At 48.5% G+C, this 23,687-nt stretch overlaps 1 protein-coding gene and 1 long non-coding RNA gene across 5 annotated transcripts in view; one reads left to right on the top strand and one right to left on the bottom strand.

Annotated features, from left to right (window-relative positions):
* RAB11FIP5 (RAB11 family interacting protein 5) overlaps positions 1-18,923 on the bottom strand; it is a 39,324-nt gene extending 20,401 nt beyond the window's left edge. Inside the window, exon 1 of one of the 3 annotated variants that reach the window (XM_072937545.1) lies at positions 18,240-18,923. In XM_072937545.1, coding sequence (XP_072793646.1) covers positions 18,240-18,670 — 431 coding nt within the window. In that variant the 5' untranslated portion in view covers positions 18,671-18,923. The remainder of the gene's footprint in view (positions 1-18,239) is intronic. The other 2 variants (XM_031676509.2, XM_015237073.3) reach the window with 2 other exon arrangements.
* A 193-nt stretch (positions 18,924-19,116) lies between these two features.
* Positions 19,117-21,069, top strand: LOC140685644 (uncharacterized). Of its 2 annotated transcripts, none has more exons than XR_012058896.1 (2): positions 19,117-19,456; positions 20,346-21,069. It is a non-coding gene; the product is annotated as an uncharacterized lncRNA (long non-coding RNA). The 2 variants fall into 2 exon arrangements; XR_012058897.1 differs by having other exon boundaries at positions 19,150-19,830.
* Positions 21,070-23,687: the final 2,618 nt, after the last annotated feature.

The raw sequence follows: 23,687 nt of genomic DNA, 5'->3' as shown, positions 1-23,687 counted from the left end.
CAGTTAATGATTAGAACAGACCCACAGGACTCTGAGTTCCTCCTGAAGGAATAAAAACAACAATCTGATGCATATCTCTGAGCTGTTCTACAGAAGCTAGTAAGCCCTCCGCCCTCCAAACTAGCAGAGGACGGTGACTACGCGCTGGCCACAAGCACGCAGACCCCAGACTGTCTGGAACCAGAAGGCTGATGACTGAGACTCCTGAATCACCCTGTTACTTCACCACGAACCGACCAGAAGGTCCACAAGCTGAGCAGGCATCCTGCAACCCTCTCCCCTAACACTGTCTTTAAAACCCTTGCCTGAAAGCCACCAGGGAGTTCAGGTCTTCTGAGCATGAGCTTGCGTGGTGCCCTGGAAATAAACACCGCACTTCCCTTTACCACAACGTGGTGTCGGTAGACAGGCTTTGCTGCATGTTGGGTAAGCAGACTGGAGTTTGGTTCGGTAACATTCTCAGTCCAGATTTCAGCTTATGACCCAAATTAACGGTGCCGGTTCCTGAGCCTCCACACATCATTTACTTCAGACCCCAAACCCAGGAAACATCCTTGTCTTTCTCCCCTCACCACACCACATCCAAACTTTGAACTCTGTTAGCTCTACCTACAAATTATATCCAGAATGCAACCCATCTCACCACTGTCACCCTACAGTACAGTCCACCACTAACTCCCTGCTGAGCATCGCAATTCCCTGCTTACCTGCCTCCCTGCCATCCATGCTTTACCTCTTTCTCTTCAGCATACTTAATACTACCTGAGATGCACACGTGTGGATGTAACCCACAAAGTGAATGATGTACATATACATGGCTGTTTGATGTCTGTCTTCCCCTGCTCTACAAGCAGCAACTTTATTCTGCTCATCTCTGCATCACCAGACCTCAAATAGTGGACATTCAAATATCTGTTCAATGAACTAACAAAATAATCTAGGAATTAACCTAGGAACTCGTTTGTCACAACTGAACAACTGTGTAATATTTGTATCACCGCAAACCCACAGGTCTTAACCATCAGACAAGGGGCACCCAGACCAAAGAAGGTGCCCCCTGCGCCCTGTTCCCAACAAGGGCCTTCTGAGAAGGACCACGTAACAGGCTTCATGGGGATGGACAGTTCCAAAATGGGACCTTCTTTAACCCTGAAGCCTTCATTCCCCATTTCTGAGCTAAGAATCTCATGAACTTCCCTGAGAGAAGGCACCAACCAGATCCAGGAAGTGCTCGCCTCCTGAACGGAGGTCGGTGTTGATCCCACTCCAGCCCATCACTAGGTCCCTGATCTTATCACCATTAACAGCTCTCTAATTTAGCGCTCACTGTGTGCAGGCCCTATACTAGGCACTCAGCACACCAAACCAGATCCTACCAATCCTCTCAGCAGCCCTGTGAGGCAGGTATAGGAGGCAGACCCTGAGGATGGCTACCAGCCTGGGCTCGAGCCAGGCTGCCTGATGAAACCCCAGGCCATCACATGCCGGCTGTGTGACCTCGGTGGGTCCCCCGATCTCTCCACGCACTTCTGTACCTATCTACAAAATGGGGGTGACGGATGTCCGCTCCCCTCCCAAGACCACTCTGATGACTAACCAAATTTTGTGCGGAGCACTAAGAATAGGGCTTAGCACACAGAAAGCGCCACTCACGTGTCAGCTCTTATGTATTTTTGCGGGTGCAAACACTAGGGTGCAGAGAAGTCTGCTGGTTAAGTCACACACTTATTTTTAGTATATAGGGGAACAGGATTTGAACTCAGGCTCCCTGTCTCTGTAGCCCCCGACCTTGATCACTGCGCTGGACTGCCTCCCTTTGCAAGTACAACACACACACACACACACACACACACACACAAGCCCAGAAACCCCGATGTCCCCGCTCAGCCAAGGAAGCTCTCTAAAGCAGGGGATATGTGTTAAACAGGAGAAAAATTACATCTTCATTTCTCCTAATCTCTAACTGGAATTTAGCATTTCTTCCAATTATGAATTTTTGCAACAGCAGTAGTATAGTAGCAGGGCCTATGAATGTGTCACCAAGAGAAACCAGGTATTTTCTTATCACATCACAGTTGTGCAGATGTCGCAAAATATTGTTTACACTCATTACTACTTTGAACTTTAAAGTTACAGGTTTCCCCCGCCATCCAAAAGCAGTGAGTTCCTAAGAAACCTTTCATCAGCTGAAATGGCATCAAGTGAAGAAGCAATTGCCTTTGGACACATCTTGCTAACGGACGTACAAAACAAATCGAGCTAAAGCACAGATGCTCACAGACAAGTCAAAGCTGAGGCGGGGGCTTGGTGTGAGATGCTGAGTGCAGTTCCCGGAGACGGAGCTGGGCGGTGCCACTCTCACGGCCTGGGATGCGCTGCCTCTATCAGGCCCGTCGCAAAACATGCTGAGCACTATTTTTCCCTCTTTTTGTAAAAGCAAAAATCCTCTGCAGATTTCTTTCGATTAGTGAAAACAGGTACGAATGTGGGTCTTTCGTAAAAGCGAAGTGGTGTCAAGCGAACTTTTGAAAAGCAGGGGATACCTGTATTGGACCACCACCGGATGGCTTTATTTAATACAGTAACGAAGCACATGTCCCCTTAGCAGATGTTTTAATACATTGATAAATGTGCTTCAGTATCACTGGTGTACTTTGTAAGCTTATATATTTAAAGACCTGGTTCTGAGAAGGGGTCCACAGGCCTCACCAGATACCCAGTGGTCCAGGGCAGGAAAAGGGCGAAGACACCTGCCCTGGAGGAGGGAGGAGGGCACCAGGAAGCAGAAGGGCAGGTCTTCCCCTTCGTGTCCCAACGCACGGCACCCAGGCTGAGCTCTCAAAGCAGAGGACAGATACTGCACCTCGTGTCCCACTGGGGTATGAGACGGCCTTGCCAGGGCCTGGTAAGGGGCAAGAAACTGGCCAAAGGCCCTGAGGCTCCCAAGCGTCACGCCACAGTGCTCAGTCTGACCCTCAAACACCCTGCATGCCAATGAAGGTGACTCCAGAGAAACAAAAACAGCCCCGTGCACCTGCCAGCCAGCGAGCAGGCAGCTCCCGGAGCGTGTTGTGCTCGTGTCCCCAGCACCACAACCTCCACTCTCCCCACGCTGGTCCTCACCTGAGCCTCACCTGCCACGGCTACAGCCCACCAGGTCTGCAGCTTCCCTCTCCAGGCTGCAGCCGCCAGCCTGGCCTCCTCAGAGACAGGCCTTACCCCAGGCTAGGGAACAGCCACCACTATGCTGGGGATAAGGGGCCCGCAATGCTGACAGTGGCAGGAATCGAAACTCACCCCAAGACAAATGAGGCCAAGAGGACCTAAGAAGATAGTCATGCTGCCCAATGTACTGGCTGGAGAATCTTCTAGAAGGGAAAGTGAAGCAGCAGCCTGAAGGAAAGACATACTGATCCAGTTCCCCTTCCACTCCTCACTCTCCCCGCTGAGCTTCCCTAGGGAGTTAGTACAAATGGGGGGCTGCAGTGTTCCAGAGGGGAGAAGACACGCAACTCAAAAAGCAGACGTTGGAGAAAATGCCAAGACATCTGTCCATAACATTCTTATGGACGTAACAGCCTGCTCCTCCAGGCCAGCTATCAGCCACTTCAAGCAGTGCTGTGTATTTTAAATCATGTACCTTCAGACATATTTCACCCTGTCCCCCTTCCCCAGGCTCACGAAGCCCTGCAATTTCTGCTTTGGCAGGAAACTCCTGCCACGTAAATGACTGGTGTCAGGCATGCTGTCATGGGGCAGGGTGGATTTCTAATTTGAAGGTTGTCACAAGTTGAAAAATAACAACAAAGAATCGGCATTCCTGCTATTCCCGAGTGAACTGCGCCATCCCGCCACTCCTCTGTAGAAAACTCTTCCTTACGCCAGATTCCTGCTGACAAAGAACAGAACTGGAGACCTAGGCGACAATCATCGATACTAAAACCATCAGGAGAAAGGCTGAATGGAGAACTTCACAACGGCTGGGCCAGACTAACAGTCCAGAACCTGCTGCCAATCTCAACCTCACTGAAGCTGAGATGCAGCAGGTGCACCTCCCCAGGCAGAAGGACTCCTCCCTGCAGGAGGCAGGGCCTGGGGAGCAGGCCTTCCAGATCCAACAACTAGCACTCGGGGGCTGGAGAATTAGGGTGAAGGGCACCATGAGAAACCCATCAGCCACAAAGTGGGATATTCTGAAGGACAAGTGACCCAGCTCCTTCATCAGGTAAGTGTATAAAACAAAGAAGGAGGGAAATGTTCTTTGGTTTTTTTTTTAATTGAAGTATACAGTCAGTTACAATATGTCAATTTCTGGTGTAAAGCACAATGTCCCAGTCGTGTGTGTGTGTGTGTATTCACTTTCATATTCTTTCTCATTAAAGGTTATTACAAGATATTGAATACAGTTTCCTGTGATATACAGAGAAATTTGTTTTTTATTTATTTATATAAACATACATATAATAGTTAATATTTGCAAATCTCAAATGCCCAAATTTATCCCTTTCTACCCCCTTTTCCCTGGTAACCATAAGTTTGTTTTCTATGTCTGTGAGTCTGTTTCTGTTTTGTAGATGAGTTTATTAGTGTCTTCTTTTTTCTTTTTTTAGATTCCACATATGAGTGACATGATATGGTACTTTTCTTTCTCTTTCTGGCTTACTTCACTTAGAATGACGATCTCCAGGTCCATCCATGTTGCTACAAATGGCATTATTTTATTCTTTTTTCTGGCTGAGTAGTATTCTAGTGTGTGTGTGTGTGTGTGTGTGTGTGTGTGTGTGTACCACAACTTCTTCACCAGTTATCTGCTGACAAACACTAGGTTGCTTCCATGTCTTGGCTGTTGTAAATAGTTCTGCTATGAACAATGGGGTGCATGTATCTTTTCGAATTCCCTCTAGATATATGCCCAGGAGTGGGATTGCTGGATCATAGGGTAAGTCTATTTTCAGTTTTTTTGAGGAACCTCCATACTGTTTTCCATAATAGCTGCACCAAACTACATTCCCACCAACAGTGTAGGAGGGTTCCCTTTTCTCCACACCCTCAAGGCAGGAACTGTTACCCCGGGAGACCTAACAACCAGGCCCAGTACGGGAGGGAGCCCTGTTTGGATCCTGGCTCAACAAATCACCTATGAAGAGAGAGTTCTGGTATCAGAGGAATTTGAATATGGACTGGATATCGACTGGATGATTATTAGGGAACTACCGATTTTGTGTGTATGATACAGGCCTCACGGTTATGTTCTTTCAAAATCCCCCATATCTGCTGGAGATGGCTGGAAACACGTATTGAAGCCCTTCAGCAGCACTGACTCAGCTATGCTCTCCTTTTGGTCCCACCTGAGACTAACAGTAGCCCAGGGGAGGTCAGGGGGTAGCCTTGAGCCAGGACACAGGCTTCTTCTCCCAGTCCTTTGACTAAGCCCTGCTCCTGGTCGCATCCCTGAGCCTTGTGCTGACTTCCTACTCAGGGCCTGGCACATAAGATCCTGACAGCCTGACACTCACAACAACTTAAGAGGCACAGGGAACTTGCCAGTGAAATCCCGTCCAATGAGAGGAGGCCTCAGCCAGAATCAAAACATTTCCCAAATATTTGCCCGAACTAGAAAGGGAGTGTCCTCAAGAAGCTTATATCTTGGTGAGGAAATAAGACAGCCATATAGATAAAGAAGAAGGTGATCAGCATCACGAAAATGCACAAACAAAATGTACAGGACGTTTAAACGGGAGGAGGGAGGTGATCTGGGGAGCAGTGGTAAAGGACGCGGCATTTATACTAGGCCTTGAACAGTGGGTAGGAGGGAGGCAAGGAGGTCAGTAAAGAGACGCATCAGGTGCGAGGAACAGAATACAAAGATGCCCAGGGCTGGATAGGTGAAGATGGCAGAACGGTGCTTTGGAGCACATAAGGGTTTGCCCCAAACATCAGGCTGAAGAGCTGTGACTTTATTCCATAGCCACTGAGCTGCAGGAGGAGTGCAGGAGGGCAGGGCAAGGCTCAGAGAGGGTGAGGCAGAGGAGACTGGCACAGAGCTGGCCGACCCAGGGCAGGTCCCACAGCCAGGCTGACCCGGACAGCTCCCTGTGCCCTCACAGTTATTTCTTACCACAAATCAGTAAACTGGCATTCTGGTTTATAAGAAAGCTGTAGCGGCTATGCTAACAGTCAGGAGGAGATTTTTTTTTTTTCAATTGCCTAAACTAGGGCAGGAGCAGTGGGGCAGGTAGGAGGGCCCGGGAGCGCCCCCTGCAGCAGCCACTCCTCCTGGGCCCTCAGTCCTTACTGACAGCAGGGAAGGTTAATCGCCTTTCATCCCCCCAAGACCCAGGGACAGGGCCTGATATATGGAACACCTTCTAACACCTGCTGGATAAATGAGATGGCACTGGCAGGGCTTAGCTTCAGTCTCAAAAATAACTTTGAAAAAAAAATGATTTTAACAGAATAGTGGAAAAACCCCAGAGGACTGGAAACAGAAGACCTAGGTTCTAGCCCTGGACCTGACATTTATGGCTCTTGACCAGCCATTCCACCTCTGTAAAAAGATGGGGGGTGGTGATAAAGTAAGCCGGTTAGGGGCAGGGAAAGATGTCAGCTAAAACTGTTACTATTCAGAGTTTGGAGAGACAGCTGGAAAAGCTTTTTCCCCAGAGGCTCTTCCAACTAGATGCCTTCCCTCTGGTCCAAACCCCTCACTCAAGCAGTCCCCCTCTCACACCATCAGATAGGAGATGGGCTACAGGCCAATCCCTTATGGCTCCCAACACCTACAACCTAACCCTGCCTTTGATTTGGTATCAACAGTAAAACTGCAAGCCAGATACCACTGCAGGATAGGACAGTGCCTCTTATCAGGCCAGATGATTCTTTTTTTTTAAACTATTTTTTATTGAGTTATAGTCATTTTACAATGTTGTGTCAAATTCCAGTGTAGAGCATGATTTTTCAGTTATACATGAACATACATATATTCATTGTCACATTTTTTTTTTGCTGTGAGCTACCACAAGATCTTGTACATGTTTCCCTGTGCTATACAGTATAATCTTGTTTATCTATTCTGTATATGCCTGTCAGTATCTACAAATTTTGAACTCCCAGTCTGTCCCTTCCCACCCCTCTCCCCCATGGCAACCACAAGTTTGTATTCTATGTCTATGAGTTGTTTCTGTTTTGTATTTATGTTCTTTTTTTTTTTTTTTTAGATTCTCATATGGTATTTTTCTTTCTCTTTCTGGCTTACTTCACTTAGAATGACATTCTCCAGGGACATCCATGTTGCTGCAAATGGTGTTACTTTTTAATGGCTGAATAGTATTCCACTGTATAAATATACCACTTCTTCTTTATCCAGTCATCTGTTGATGGACATTTAGGCTGTTTCCATGTCTTGGCTATTGTAAATAGTGCTGCTGTGAACATTGGGGTGCAGGTGTCTTTTTGAAGTAGGGTTCCTTCTGGATATATGCCCAGGAGCGGGATTCCTGGATCATATGGTAAGTCTATTCCTAGTCTTTTGAGGAATCTCCATACTGTTTTCCACAGTGGCTGCACAAAACTGCATTCCCATCAGCAGTGTAGGAGGGTTCCCTTTTCTCCACAGCCTCTCCAGCATTTGTCATTTGTGGATTTTTGAATGATGGCCATTCTGACTGGTGTGAGGTGATACCTCATTGTAGTTTTGATTTGCATTTCTCTGATAATTAGTGATATTGAGCATATTTTCATGTGCCTATTGATCATTTGTATTTCTTCCTTGGAGAATTGCTTGTCTTCTGTCCATTTTTGGATTGGATTTTTTTTTTTTCTTATTACGTCGTATGAGCTGCTTCTATATTCTGGAGATCAAGCCTTTATCGGTTTCATCGTTTGCAAAAATTTTCTCCCATTCCGCAGGTTGGCATTTTGTTTTGCTTTGGTTTCCTTTGCTGTGCAGAAGCCTGTAAGTTTAATTAGGTCCCATTTGTTTATTCTTGCTTTTATTTCTATTGCTTGGGTAGACTGCCCTAGGAGAACATTTTTGAGATGTATGTCAGATAATGTTTTGCCTACGTTTTCTTCTAGAAGGTTTATTCTATCTTGTCTTATGTTTAAGTCTTTGATCCATTTTGAGTTGCTTTTTGTGTATGGTGTAAGGCAGTGTTCTAGCTTCACTGATTTACATGCTGCTGTCCAGTTTTCCCAACACCATTTGCTAAAGAGACTGTCTTTATTCCACTGTATATTCTTGCCTCCTTTGTCGAAGATTAGTTGACCAAAAGTTTGTGCGTTCACTTCTGGGCTCTCTATTCTGTCCCATTGGTCGATATGTCTGTTTTTGTACCAATACCATGCTGTCTTGATTATTGTAGCTCTTTAGTATTGTCTGAAGTTATTCCTCCAGCCTCTTTCTTTTTCTTCAGTAATGCTTTGGCAATTCTAGGTCTTTGATGGTTCCATATAAATTTTGTTATGATTTGTTCTAGTTCTGTGAAATATGTCCTGGGTAATTGGATAGGGGTTGCATTAAATCTGTAGATTGCCTTGGGCAGTGTGACCATTTTAACAATATTGATTTTTCCAATCCAGGAGCATGGGTTATCTTTCCATTTTTTTAAGTCTTCTTTAATTTCCTTCATCAATGGTTTATAGTTTTCCGTGTGTAAGTCTTTCACCTCCTTGGTTAGATTTATTCCTAGGTATTTTATTACTTTGGGTGCTATCTTAAAGGGGATTGTTTCTTTACTTTCTTTTTCTGTTGATTCATCGTTGGTGTAAAGAAATGCAACTGATTTTTGAACATTAATCTTGTAACCTGCTACCTTGCTGAATTCTTCGATTATTTCTAGTAGTTTTTGTGTGGACCTTTTAGGGTTTTCTATATATAGTATCATGCCATTTGCATATAGTGACACTTTTACCTCTTCTTTTCCAATTTGGATCCCTTTTATTTCTCTCTCTTGCCTGATTGCTGTGGCTAGGACTTCCAAGACTATGTTGAATAGGAGTGGTGATAGTGGGCAGCCTTGTCTTGTCCTAGATTTTAGTGGGAAGCTTATGCATTTTTCACCATTGAATACTATGCTGGCTGTAGGTTTGTCATATATAGCTTTCATTATGTTGAGATATGTCCCCTCTATACCCACTTTGGTGAGAGTTTTTATAATAAATGGGTGTTGAATTTTATCAAGTGCTTTTTCTACATCTTTTGAGATGATCATGTGGTTTTTGCCCTTTCTCTTGTTGATGTGATGTATTACATGATTGATTTGCATATACTGAACCACCCTTGTGTCCCTGGGATGAACCCCACTTGATCATGATGTATAATCTTTTTTATGTGCTGCTGGATTCTATTTGCTAGTATTTTGGTAAGGGATTTTTGCATCTATGTTCATCAGTGATATTGGTCTGTAATTCTCTTTTTTGGTGGTGTCTTTGCCTGGTTTTGGTATCAGGGTGATGGTGGCTTCATAGAATGAGTTTGGGAGTATTCCTTCCTTTTCAATCTTTGGAAGAGTTTGAGAAGGACTGGTATGAGTTTTTGTTTGGATGTTTGGTAGAATTTCCCAGTGAAGCCGTCCGGTCCTGGACTTTTATTTGTAGGGAGTTTTTTTTATCACTAATTCGACCTCATTTCTAATGATCGGTCTGTTCAAGTGGTCAGTTTCTTTTTGATTCAGTCTTGGTGGACTGTATGTTTCCAGAAACTTGTCCATCTCCTCTAGGTTACCCATTTTGGTTCCATATAGTTTTTCATAAAATTCTCGTATGATATTCTGTATTTCTATGTTATTTGTTGTAATTTCTCCATTTTCCTTTCTTATTTTGCTTATTTGTGCTCTCTCTTTTTTCTTCTTTGTGAGTTTGGCCAGAGGTTTGTCGATTTTGTTTTGTTTTTCAAAAAACCAGCTTTTGGTTTGATTGATATTTTCTATTGTTTTTTAAATCTTTATTTTATTTATTTCCTCCCTGATCTTTATTATTTCCTTCCTTCTGCTGGCTTTTGGGTTTTTCTGCTCTTCTTTTACTACTTCTTTCAGCTGGTGGGTTAGATTGTTTATTTGAGATTGTTCTTCTTCTTTGAGGAAGACCTGTATCGCTATACACTTCCCTCTTAGCACTGCCTTTGCTGTGTCCCATAAATTTTGTGTGGTTGTGTTTTCATTTGTCTCAAGGTATTTTTTAATTTCAACTTCGATTTTATCATTGACCCATTGGTTTTTAAATAGCATGTGGTTTAATCTCTATGCTTTCCTTTTTTTCTCCTTTGTTCCTCTGTAGTTGATTTCTAGTTTCATGGCATTGTGGTCAGTAAAGATGCTTGAGATAATTTCTAACTTCTTAAAATTGTTGAGGCTTCTTTTGTGTCCAAGTACATGATCAATCCTAGAAAATGTTCCATGTGCACTTGAAAAGAATGTATATCCTATTTTTGGTGGGTGTAATGCTCTGAAAATACCCACCAAATCTAATTTTTCTATTGTATCATTTAATTTCTGTTGCCTTATTTATTTTCTGTCTGGAAGATCTGTCTAGTGATGTTAATGTGGTGTTAAAATCTCCAACAATGACTGTATTCCCATCAATTTACGACTTTATCTCTGTTAGTAATTGTTTTATGTACGTAGGTGCTCCTCTACTGGGCAGGCCAGATGATTCTTATCCCCTACTCTGGCTCCGTGTCCAGCACTGACAGTCCTGGGAGCCCAGAACCTCATTTCACTAGCTCCCCCTGCCTCCGTGGGCATGGCTTGCTCAGCTCACCTCAGAATCCAGCCAGGTCCATCCTCCCTCCCTCCTGGGCACAAATATCTCTTGCCAGTCCTCGTTCTCCTCCTGCTGTAAAGGCCCGCCACTGTCAGCTTGCCTCAGATGAGGACAGGGATCCATGCCTGCTTGGAGACAAGTCTAACCACACAGCAACAGGAAGTCTGTGCAGCTGAAAACACAATGCAGGGAAAAAGCACTGGCTTAGCGGTCAGAAATCTGGCTGCCACTGACAAGTCATGTGACCTTGGACAGGTCATTCCACCTCCTGAGACCCCAGTCTCCACATCATTAAAAATGGGGGTCACCCTGCCTGCCCTCAGGGAAGAAGGAAATGAGGTGATGCTGAGAAAGCGTTCTGGAAAGTAGGTCAAATGACACATAAAAATTTGGGTTTACTGTCTGTCAGGGCCTTTTATGGGCTGCCATCAGCCCCGAAAGAGTGAGGTGGCCCAGGACCAAAGAGCAATGACCCTGCCCAGGTGAAAGGAGAAAACCAGCCGGCTGACCTCTCCCAGGGGGTCTTTGGCAGATGGGGCAATAAGGGAGAACTTCTACTTAAGCACACTCCCCTCTCCAATTTGCTGCTAACCATGTATTCAACCCAACCAGGAGCCTGGGTCATGGAGGACAAAACTGAGCAGTGGGCCTGTAACAGGTGGGGACAAGCAGAAGCCTCCCTAGGTAGGGAAGCCGGACTGATCACTGGTACAGACCAGTGTGTGAGCAGAAGGCTGCACTCGTGCAAACGCAAAGGGAGGGGGAGAAGAAAATCTATCATGCATCAGCTTTTAAAAGCATGGAATAACTTTCGAAAGTTACACAAGAGCTGGTAATGTTGGCTGCCTCTGAAGAGAGGAGCTGGGTGACTCAAGGGCAGGGCGAGGGAGATCTTTCACTGTGTACCCTCTGCGCCTTCAGAATTTTGAACTGGGTGAACTACTCAAAATAAATAAGTAAAGAAAGGCCATTTTGCTGAGGGAAGCACACAGGAGACAGCCTGGCTCCCTTCCACTCTCACTCCTGGCCCAGCCCCACCACACTCACCTTCCCTCCCAGAAGCTCCCCCAGCCCCACCATGCCTCACCTGTCATTCAAGGTCCTGCCTCCACAGGAAGCCCACCCTGATCTCTCCAACCCTGGTGGGCTGGCCCTCCCTCTGACCCTTTCCCTCTGTCATACTTTGAATACGCTGCTTTGCAGGTTAATTACCCTTCCTGTGGTTACTCTTGCCTCAAACATATTTTTGCCCTCCTAGGAAACAGGCTATGTATTTTCTTTCTCATGTTTCCTCCAAAGCCCTGACCTAAGTACAGAAGTTGCCCAGTAATTGCATCCTAGGTGTTGAATAAAAGAAAGGTGGGGGAAGCAAAGCACTGCATGCCTGTAGGAGGAGGAACTGGATGGCTCGGAGTGTTCTGTCACAGTAAGACAAGCATGTGATTTCTTGGGAAAGGTTAGGAAGTCTTGTATCTGCTGATGCTCCCAAGCCCTGATGTACTGCATAAGCCAACGGGAGCAAATCTCCCTGGCCAGGTAGAGGGTGCCCAGGGCCAAGGCAGAGCTTTCCAGGTGCCCCCACTCCTGCTCCTGTGAGACAGTCTAGTGGCAGTGATAACCTCTCTCCCGAAGTACCAGGCAACACCCCTATCCCCTGAGACAGACATGACCAGACACAGAGCTGCAGACCAAATGCACTTACCCCAGCCAGCCAAGGCCTCACACAGGAGAAGCAAGTCTTGTTTACGGAGCCACCCAAGCCTACCCACAGAGATCAGCTTTGGGCAGGAGAGAGGAACCCGCAGGAGGGCAGCTGCTGAGCGCCAGGCTCCGTGCAAAACTGAATCGCAGGTGACACAGGGGAAAACTCAGACGGGTGGTAGGGTGTGGTGGTGAACAGCACAGAATCTGAAGCCAGGCTGCCTGGGTACAAATCCTGACTGCCATGTACTGTGTGCCTTTAGAGAAACCGCTTCACCTCTCTGTGCTTGTTTTCTCACCTGTTAAACACAGTAAAAGTACCTACACCTCAAGGGGTCGCTATAAGCTAATCTAAGTCAAGTCCCTAGGACAGTGCCAGCACTAACAAAGGGCTTAATAAATGATACACCAGACCAACAAGGCAATGACAATCCTCCAAAACAGGGTGCTACCTGCTGTCGGTATGGGAACTCAGAGAAGGTGCGGTGGCAGACAGGATCTCCAATGGCCAGCCTAACAGGTTTTCGTACGTCCCCTCCTCAAAGAGGCCTTCCCTGGCCAGTGCTGAGCCCAGTGGTTCTGTCTGCTCTGAACACCTCCAGTGCTCCCTGGCTAGGCCCCAAAATACAGCAGCTGGCTGTGGCCCTTCTCCAAAGGCGGGGGTCCATCCTCCTAACAAGACTGCATCCTCCAGGCACGCAGGCTGCGGTGTCCAAGTCCTCCCCTCCTTTGGCCTCCCCCCACCCCTAGCCAGTGGGCACCCCTCGGCCTCTGCTTAGGCAAAGGCCTGCGGATTAAACTGCTCCTCCAGGTCTCAGATAAGCCCCAAGGCCCCCTCCCCCATCCCAGCCAAAATGCCCCTCTTTCACTAAAACCCCTCAGGCCCTTCCACAGAAACCCTGAGATGCACTCAGGGCCCCAAATGCCATCTCTTCTTTATCCCAAACCCTCTTCAGGCTGCCAGGGCCTAAGAGAAACCACACAGAGCCCCACCCTCCCTAATTGCTGAGCAGCTGGCAGCCTGTCACTCTCCCTCCCCAGTCAGTTTCCACATGTCTCAGCATCCTTCCAGCTCTGACCTTCGAGTTCCATGATTAAGGGGTGTGCTTCCCCTCCCCACCCCCAGGGTCAGCTGAAGGTCAAGGCGGCCTGCGACAAAGCCCCTCTCGGCAACTCCGCAGCCTCCTGGGAGCTGGACTTGCTCATTGTTCTCACTGAGGAGAGACCTGGGCCCAGCCCCACACCCACGGGCCTCAGCAGCCCTGCAAGGCCAGTTCCTCTTGTCCGGCCACCCCTATTCCTGAGGGAAGAAGTAACCTAAGGGGTCCTCAGCCAGCTCGGTAAGAGCAAAGCCATCAGGACTGCCAGGTGCAGAAAGAGCCCGCGCTGTGGACTTATTTTGATTCCCTGGCCGTGGGGAAGGGCACAGCTTCTCCACAACCACAGCGTTTTGCAGAGGACTGGCCCTGCACAGGTTAAAACAGAGTACCGATTCCCGAGAGTGCACAGAGCCCCGGCACTGCGTTATCTGTCCCGGGCAGGGCAGGAAGGGCTGGGACACATCTGGACGAGGCCAGGCCACCCGTTCAGTGTCACTGGAGGGCACGTCACAGCCCCAGAGTGGCAGCAGCAACAAGAGGGCCGGCAGCCCTCATTAGAAGAAAGGGACAGCCCTCAAGGTCGCAGGGATGGGGCTCTGCCGAGCTGCCCTGGCTCTGGCTGCCTGCTGGAGGGGAGGACAGGGCCAGGCGCAGAGGGAAGGGGAAGCTGCTGTGCTTGCCAGGTGCCACCCAGTCTGACGGGGGAGTCACTTCCTACCCCTCCCCATTCCCCCAGATGCTGCTGCTCCAGCAATCCCAAATAAAAACTGCCCCATAACGATGGGAGATGGAGCCTCTTGCATCCTAAAGACTGGCTTCTAAGTACCACACCCTTCCCCGGCAGCCAGAGCAGACTTCCCCAGCAGCCCCACTGGCCCCCCGCTCCAGGTCCGGGGTGGAGCAGGAGCCAGAGCCCAGGGCCCTCAAGGCCTCAGCTGCTTCCTGAGGAGCAGTGACATCTGGAAACCAGCAGAGAAAAGGCCTGGGTCATCCACCATCTACCCACAACAGTAACACAGGCTATCTGGAGGCTAAGGGACGGGTGGAAGTCCTCCAAGACCATGTCCACCTTGGGCCAGCAGGCTGCGTATCCCTCAGGTGCCTCTCCCACACTCGTCAAGGAGGTCTCAGGTCACTGTCACCAGCCAGGCAGAAAGCTCTGATCTCCAACCTAAGTCCTCCTCAGCCACAGGCCTCCCTGAGGCCCCCACAAAAATCAACGGCACAGGACTGCCTAGGGCTGAGAGAGCCTGTCAGGGAGCTCTGTCCACGGTCACATTTTAATGCTTGTGATGAGAAAAGGGAAACTGATCCTAACTCAAACTGAGCCCACAGGCGGCTTGCCCAAGGGGCCAGGCTCTAACCATCTACCCAAAAGGCCTAGGACAGGGGCTCTTTACAGAAGGGACCATTTTACTGCACACAGAGCATCCGCTATGGAGTACTAGGAAAAGTGCTGAGGTAAAAACCAGAAAGGACACACCTAAAGAAGCTAAAGCAGCATCTCCTGGAATTTTCAGACTCATGATGATCCATGTATGGCTTTACTGAGGGGAGAGGGTTATAATCAGTTTCCTTGTATATTAAATTAAATTTTGTTTTGACAACGTTCTCTTCAATCAGAAGCCTCCCGTGAAACCCCTTACCTCAAAGAGCACCCCACGGACAAAGGAGCTTCGGGGCCTACAGAGGTGCCTGGCACCCAGCCCCCTTCATCACCACCATCACAGAAAGGAGGGCCCTGAGAGTAACCCAGCACTAATATTTTGAAAGCTTGCTATGCATCTGGAACTATACTAAGGCTTTTATAGACACTGTCTTATGTAATTTGTACAACTCTATGATTGTTACCATGTATAACTTTTTTAGAAATGAGGAAAAGGGTTAAGTAAGTTGCGTGCTAGTAAGCGACAGTAGGGAGTGAGACCCCAGGCTCCGCGTTCTTCAACACTATGCTATCCGGCCACAGGGCTGCAGCTGGCTTCAGAAATGCAGAGGCCTCCCAAAAGCAGCTCCAATTCTCAAACCTCTAGGAACAGAGAATGATGGAGGGTTGTGAAGGGCCAGCTCATTTCATCAGGAGCTCTCATACCTCTCTCTGTGTGGACCCTATCACCCATAGTCCTGCAGCTTTCCCAGGCTCAAAGTTCTGTATCATCTCCTCCCATCACATAAGAGGATCCTCTAGGACAAGGAACATCTCCCAGACCACAGCTACCAGGCTACCAAAACCTCCCTCCACCATCACTGACCACCAACCATGTCCAGGAACTGCACTGAATGATTTAACTGCATACTCATTTGCAACGCTGTGAAGGTGGAAATTAGCCCCACTTTACAGGTGAGAGAACTGAGGCACTAAGAGTTTACCTGACTGGCCACAAGGTGGCAGGTCTGGGAAGGGCATCTGTAATTCCACAGGCCCTTCCTCTTAAAACATGAAACTGCCTTTCTCCAGTCAAGCTCTGTCTTAGCAACACAGGGCTATCATCTGCTCTCCTTGAGACCACAACAGCCGGTTCCTGGAGTTAAAGAGTGGATACTGTTCTTTTCCACCATTATCCAGAGCTGAGGAGGGCACACCCTAGTCCTCTCTCCACTGGACAATGTGCAGACTCACTGTCTTAGCAGCTCACGCCAAGGTGCTCCAGGAAGGGCCACCAAGAGTGGTGACTAGAGCCTGGGGTAGAAAGCGCAGATGGAGTGGGGGCAGCAGCCCCCACCCTCTGTCAGTGGGCATGCTGTTTGGTCCAATAAACTAAAAGATCAAGCTGAGTTCACAGACTTTTCTGCTGCCCACCAGAAGTGCCCTGCCCCCTCCAGGTTCTATAAATAACCCAGGTCAGTGCATCAGAGGAAAGGCAGCCAGGTGGGTGTGGGACGATCCTGGTGGAAAAGATGACTTCTACAAAACAAATTAACGCTCCCATTCAGATCAAAGGGTGGTAAGTCAAATTCTCCAAGAGGGACTGTCCTTGACTGAAAACAAGCGCACAGAGGCCTTCAGGCACAGACAGCTCAGCTAGGGAGAATCCAGAGGCCAAGAAGAAAGTCAAAGCAGGAAGTGGAAGACTCAAACTCCTCCTGAACACCCCCCCAACCCCTCAAGTCACTGGCCCCACAGAAGCCCCTCCCCACAAGCTTAGACTTTTTTTGTCTTCCCCCTAGACCCCCCTAAGCTTGCCCCCGGCCCCAGATGTGTTATTTACGAGTCTGTTCAGATTAGCTGAGAGGTGGTGATTGAAGGACTGGGAAAGAAAGGAGTGGAATGAATTTGGGGACAGGAGCCTCTCCATAAAAGAGTGAGCTCAGAGAGCCAGGGAGAGCTTTCTGCCCCACCCCCACCCCTTACGCTCCTTGAGCAAGGCAGGAGGGAGAGGACAGAAAAGGGGAGGGAAAAAACAAAACAGGGGCCAAACTACACCACATGATCCCACACCCGGCAACCAAACCCGGGCAAGTCAAGAGGGAAGAAGAGGTGGCCGGGGAGGGAGAGATAGAGATGGAGCCAGGCCACAGCCCTGCCCACACCTGCCCTGTGATAACCGGCTTCCCACCCCAGGCCACAAAGAGCCATGAAGGCCCTCTCCACCCACATTTTTAAAACGTTCAAGGTCAGATCCTTTTCTATCCTAATTTTGCTTTCATTTGAGTCTGTACCAGGCTCATCCTTCTCCAGCAAGCCTTCCTAGATTTACTCAGTTGGATGCCATTCCACTTGGGCAAACCTTTCCAGAACCTGTCCCCACCTAGGATACACTCCTGCCCTCAACCCCTTACCCTCCGCATCCAGGGCCCACTGGGCCCAGGATGGTGTCACCCCAGTTAATTACTTTGAGGGATGCACAGCAGGCTGTCAGCCCTGGGGACTGGCTTCCAGACCCTGCCCAAACCCAAAACAGGAAATGAGGTTCTAAGTCTGAGCCTTGATCTTAACACAGGGCAAGTTAAATGCTGCCAAAATAAACAATTGGAAAAAAAAACAGTGATAAACTCACTGGCCCTTCTAAGTATAAGTGACTGGGAGATTATCTCCCGCTGTGCATTAACCACGTGCTGCCTCCATCTCAAGCAGGAGCTTGAAGCCTGACCAAAGTGTTTCCTTCCTTTACTTAGAAGTTCTCCTGTTCTCAGACCAGGGACACAGAGGGGCAGAATCCCGGGCTTCTCTAAGCAGCAGAGGGCATCCGAGGACCAGGCAAGAAGCAGATCTCCCCCTCGAGGACAACACTGCATCTTCCTTCCCCCCAAGGGCGAGGCGGTGCCTCTCCACTCCCTTGCGGGCCTGGCAAAGAACAGGCGCCCGCAGGCAGCTCCCCTCCCCTTTGAGGAAAGTGAGACAGGCCCGGAGGCCCTAGGAATGGCCCCAAGATTTTCCTTCTTGAGGTTCCCACAGTCCAAGAGCCTCTGGATCCCACTTCTAACTTTACTGGACAATCTTCTAACAGTAGGCCACCATTCTCACCTCCCCCAGGATCCATCAGCAGCCAATCATAGCCCAGCGCAAATTTGGGGATCGGAAGTGGGCCCCGACATAAGAACCGACTTGTCAGTTTACGCCCTTGAGCTCGAGGCAAAAGGACGCACCGCCCCTGCGGAGGTTCGGGACTCTGCGTCCCCCAAACCCCGCCAGGCGAGGTCTTTAACCATTTCCGCGCTCCCGCGCCCCTCACTCACTGCGTGTGCTGGGCGCGGCCTGCGCTGAAGACCTCGTCCAGCGCCACCGTGGCCTGGCCCAGGAACTTGTCCACGCCGATGAGTGAGCGGTGCATGGTGGTGAGCACCAGCTGGCAGGCGGCGGCGCAGCCCGCGGCCCAGGGCGCGGGGCCCGCGTCGGCCTCCTGCGCCCGCAGCAGGCCGTCCAGGGCGCCGGGCGGCAGCTCGAAGGAGCACTCCTCGCGCCACTCGGGGCAGCCCTGCGTCTTCTCCACCACCGATGTGCTGTACTTCTCGCGGCCCACCTGGATCACCGTGTACGCGTCGCTGGTGCTGCCCGCGCCCGAGCTCTTGCCCCGCAGCCCGCGGGCCCGAAGAACCGTAACCTGGACGTGCGTGGGTAGCCAGCGGGAGGGCCCCGCCGCCGGCTCGGCGCCCCGAACCAGGGCCATGGCGGGGGAAGCGGCGGCGGGCGAGGGCTGACCGAGCCGGCCGTGGGCACCAGGACAGAATGAGAAACTGGGCAGCGGCGGAGGGCGGTCAGGAGCCGGCTCCGAGCGCCGCCGCCACCCGCACGCCCGGCCGCCGCAGCTGCGGGCAGGGCTGGGCCGAGCCGGCCGCCGCCTCCCCGCCTCCCCGCCTCCCCGCCTCCCCAGCCGCCGGCCGCGCCGCGACGTCAGCGCCCCGCCTCCCGCCACGCCCAGCGGCCGGCGATCCGCGACTTGCGACCCTGACCCGGACCCTCGCGACAGTGCGAGAGAGCCGGGGGACGCTGGCCGTCACGCCCTCGTCACAGAGGCCGCAGACCCAACGGGAGCGCGAGCGCGGCGCCGCGCTGCGCGGGCCGGGGGCGGGGCGCGCGGCCTCCGCAGAGTGGGGGCGGGGCTCCCGCGCTGGTCTGGCCCCGGGCTGGGGGGCACTAGGGAAACCCCTCCTCGCCTGGGGGCAGCGCGACACCCTCGGCCGGGTACGAAATGCCCGCTCCGCGTCTCCCGGCCAATCCCAAGTCTCCCCTCAAGGTGTCCCTCCCGAAAGCCCTCGCCCTAAAGCTGCCCGCCCCGCCCCTCCCGGGAGGGCCATCCCCATGGCGCTGGCGTGTAGGGGCGATGCGGACCCCGGCTGCCCACTTCATCTGGAGCCGCGCTCGCCGTCTTCCCACCCGCCCCTGTTCGCTGCGTGAAACCAGAAGCGTTCCCGCTGCGCCACGTGACAGCCCCGCATCGGCGACCTGAAAGCGGGTGAGCTGTCCCTGCCTCCAGCCTCCGCGCGCGGGAGGGACCAGGGAGCTGGGCTCGCCCTCGGCGGACACTGCGGCGGAAAGCAGAGTGATGAATAAATGAGTAACCACATCAATATTTAAGTGCTCACTCGGAGCCCTCGGGCTGGTGCGTCAGGAGTTGGCGAAAATTATAGGCTCTGGTGGGGTTTTTAAACATTACTTCCACCCATTAAGTGCCTACTATGTGCAAAGCCCTGAGTGTGACTTGCACGCTTGGTTTATTATTAATAATGGTAACAATAGTTAGTAGTTACAGACGCTGAACTTCAGCGAGTGCTGGGCCGTGTGGTTTATGTGAGTCACCTCATTTTATACCCAGAGCAACCCTGTTGGGTGAGTGGTTTTTATCCTTATTTTGCATTAGATAAGATCAGAGTTTAGAGAGGCTAACCTGCCCAAGACCTGTATCTGGCAGAGGAGGGATGTGAATCCACAGAGATGACCCCAAGGTCTGTTCTTTTTTTTTTTAACCTTCAGAGCCTGTATTAAAAGTAGTATTTTAAAAATAAGATGTAATACACACCTTAAAAAAATCGAACAGGACATAAACGCTGATGATGAAAAGCAAAAAAACCTCCTCTATCCTTCATTCTAGAGATAACCATTTACAGCCACTTGTGTTTCAGGCCTGTGGTTACCTCAGTATCTCTGTGTGAAATGCTTACGTAGCCACATAGCCATATCTAGATTTGTCAGGACCGGCCATTATCTATTGTCTTCCTGTTACGATAGACAATGATTTAGTTCATACTCACTTCCCTCCCTCAATCTTTGCATAGTTATGTCCTTTTTTTTTTTAATTCCTTTGTTGGATACGTCAATAGAGGAAACCTCTATTTCTTCTTCAGGAGACTGTGCACAGTACCTCTTGACTTCTTAAGCTGTGAGAAGATGTCAGAATCTCCACTTTCCAGGCCATGTCCTCCACCAGGGATATGGGTACTAGGAAACCAGTACGCCAGGCACATGAGACCCATGGGAGCACACGTACCACAGGCCCAGTCCTGACAGCCTCCCACCTTAACCCTGTGCTCAGAAGATGGGTGGAGGAGTCCTTGCCACTGAGCTTCGTGGCCCAACATCCCTGGGGACTTACACCCAGCTTTGGAGACAGCTAGATCTGCCTTTGGATCTTGGCTCTTTGCCACTTAACAGCAATGAGACGTGAAGATTAAGCCAGCTCTCTCAGCCTTATTTCCTCACCTAGAAAAGGGATGATGATTCCTACTGAAGACAGTTGCTGAGAAGATTACTTGAGAAAATACTGTCAAAGATTTGAACGCAGTGGAGACTATCACAAACAATCTCAGGGCATCTGAACATCAAATGTAGTTTTCTTCTGATTATAAAAGTAATTAGGAAAATACAGAAAATACAGGAAAAAATAAAGAAGGAAAGAGATTTATAAATTATTTATAAATTATAAATGAAGTAGAATCTCAGTGTCCAGAAATAGACACTGTTAATAGTTTGTTGTATTTCTTTCCAGTCTTTTCTCTGTACTATGTGTTGTTATTTTATATGCATTATGGTTATGCAACCGTAGTATGAAGATTAAAGCTGTGGACTGTACAGTGCTGGTTCTACCATTTACTTTTTGTGTATTATCTCATTTACCCCTGAAGACAACTATTTAAGGCAGGTGCTACTGTTACCATCAGTTTCACTGAGGAGGAAACTAAAGCAGAGACAGCTTGTGTAATTTTCCCCAAGTTTCCACCTGGAAAATTGCAGAGACCGAACTTGAACCCGGGTCTGAGGGACTCTACAGCCTGTGGTACTCCGCCCTCACACCGGCTTGTTGGTCATCTAAGCACTACATCATCTGAAGTCAATAAAGCAGGAAGTATTGTGACACCCATTTTGCAGATGAAGAAATTGAGGTGTAAAAAAAGATTAGCAGACCTGCCCAAGGTTACAGAGTCAGGATGAAGCCCCCACTTTAAAAATGGATTCCCCAAGGGCTTTGCAAATGAAGGTATCTTTACCAAGCTACCACAAACATATATTTGTCACTATCCTTTAACGGTGGTGTTTTGTCTGTTTCTTAGCTCTCCAACAGGATGGGATTGTCTCCTCCCACCTACCTCCCTCCCCTTCCCCCATCAAGTAGCAAGACTCCAGGAAAGAGCAAAGAGAACTCAGATGTGTTTCCCCTACACTCCTTCCTCCTACCTGGGCCCTCATAGTTTCGCAAGCTCAGGCTTCCTGCTGACCTGGGATTACAACTTTAAGAGGGCAGTGAAGCCAGCCAGGCAAGGCTCCCGCACGCACGGGTCACTTGGCCGTAGGAGAAAGGGCAAGCTCTGCCAGCTGTCTGTGGTTGAGAAAAAAAAAGCAGAAACTCAAGACAGTGAGGTCCCGGCCACTAGAGTGGTTTCCTTCTCTGGAAGATGAGACCACTCACCCCTCACCCACTGCAGTCTGGTGTTAGAGAGAGGATCTTCCTTCTTCCTCTTCCTCCCCAGGGCTGGGTATGCTCTCTGCCTCCCTGGGCCTCTCCAGTCCTTTAGGGACACTTCTTGCTTTAAAAGAGTGGTTCTTTGTGTAATTTCCACTCATTGCTTCCCTCTGCACTGTCATAAGCCTTCCACACAGGTATTTCAAGTATATTTGCCTGGCTCTCCAAGCTGCGTTTCTGCCTGGCCTTCACCTCTCCCTCCCGAGTCTGCTTTCTAGACAGCCTCACCGTAATAGAGTCACACAGCCCAAGTTCAAGTCCTAGTGCCACCACTTACTCGCAGTATAAGTTTGGGCAAATTACTGATCCCCAGAGTCTGTTTCCACATTTATAAAATGGGCCTAATAATGGGAAGTCACTTTGTAAGGTTAGTATGAGAAGCCATCTCAACACACTCTAAGCAGCGATGAGTGATACCATCTTAGAAATCTTTGCTGAAAGCAGAGTTTGTATCTCCTTGTTTCATTTGCATTTCTTTGATTGCTGGTGAAATTGAACATTTTTCAGCTTTAATCATTTGCATTTCCTCTATTAATGAGTTGTCTATTTTCTGAATTGTCTATTTTCTATGCCCATTTTTCTTGGAAGCCTTAACTTCTTATTCATCTATATCAACCCTGTATATGTTAAGAATAATAACAGTCTTTTATATTTATTGCAAGTGTGTTTTGACATAAGTTATGTAGTCAAACCCTTGAATTTCTTCCTTGTTTCAAGCTTAAGTTCTTCCACACTTACAGTTCCAGTAACATAACTCAAATATTTTTCTAGTTTAGATGTTGTTGGCTTTTTCTTTGTTCTTTCATTCTCTTTAAATTCTCTGAGAAACCATTTTGGTGAATGATTTGAGGTGAAAATCTAATCCTTGCTCTCCCAACAGCTACCCAGGTTTCCCAATTCTTCCTGCAAAACCCTGTTCCTTTGCCACTGGTTTTCTCATACAAGTTCTTATATATACTATAGCCCGAGTCTGAACTTTGTATTCTGTTTCACTGAGATTTTTATCTTTTTGCCAGTGCCATTGTTTTAATTATTGTGGCCTTTTAAATGCTTTATTACAGGGGCAGAGGAAATTTTCACTTATTTCTCTTTTTTTCAAAGATTTTATAGCTACTCTCGCCTGTATATTCATCCACATGAGCTCTAATTCTCTTTGGAATTGTAAGAGAAATTGTTTTGAGAAACATTGACATCTTTAAAATAGCCATTAAAAATCACGGTATACTCCCTAAAATTAAGAGGAAGACAAGAATGTCTCCACTTCTATTTAACATTGTGTTAGAGGTTCTATCTAGGGCAGTTAGGCAAGAAGAAGAAATAAAAACTATCCAGATTGGAAAGGAAGAGTAAAACTATCTCTGTTTGCAGATTACATGACCTTGTAAATAGAAAATTCTAAGGAATCCACTAAGAAACTAACTGAATGGGTACAGCAAGGTTAAAGGATACAAGGGCAATATATTAAAATCAGGTGTATCTACACACTAGCAGTGAAAAATTTAAAATAAAATTAAGAAAACAATTCCATTTATAATAGTATCAAAGAGAATAAAATATTTTGAAGTGAATTTAACAAAAGAAATGTAAGACTTGTACACAGAAAGCTACAAAACATTATTGAAAGAAATTAACAAAGACCTAATTAAATGTTCATGAGTTGGAAGACTTAATAGTATTAAGATGCCAGTACACTCCCAAACTGATCTGCAGATTCAACATATTTTCTGTC

Source organism: Vicugna pacos, chromosome 15 (genome assembly GCF_048564905.1).
Source record: "Vicugna pacos chromosome 15, VicPac4, whole genome shotgun sequence".
Classification (NCBI taxonomy): Eukaryota; Metazoa; Chordata; class Mammalia; order Artiodactyla; family Camelidae; genus Vicugna; species Vicugna pacos.
The sequence above is the reverse complement of the archived record's forward strand: the minus strand, read 5'-3'. Positions and strand labels throughout refer to the sequence as shown.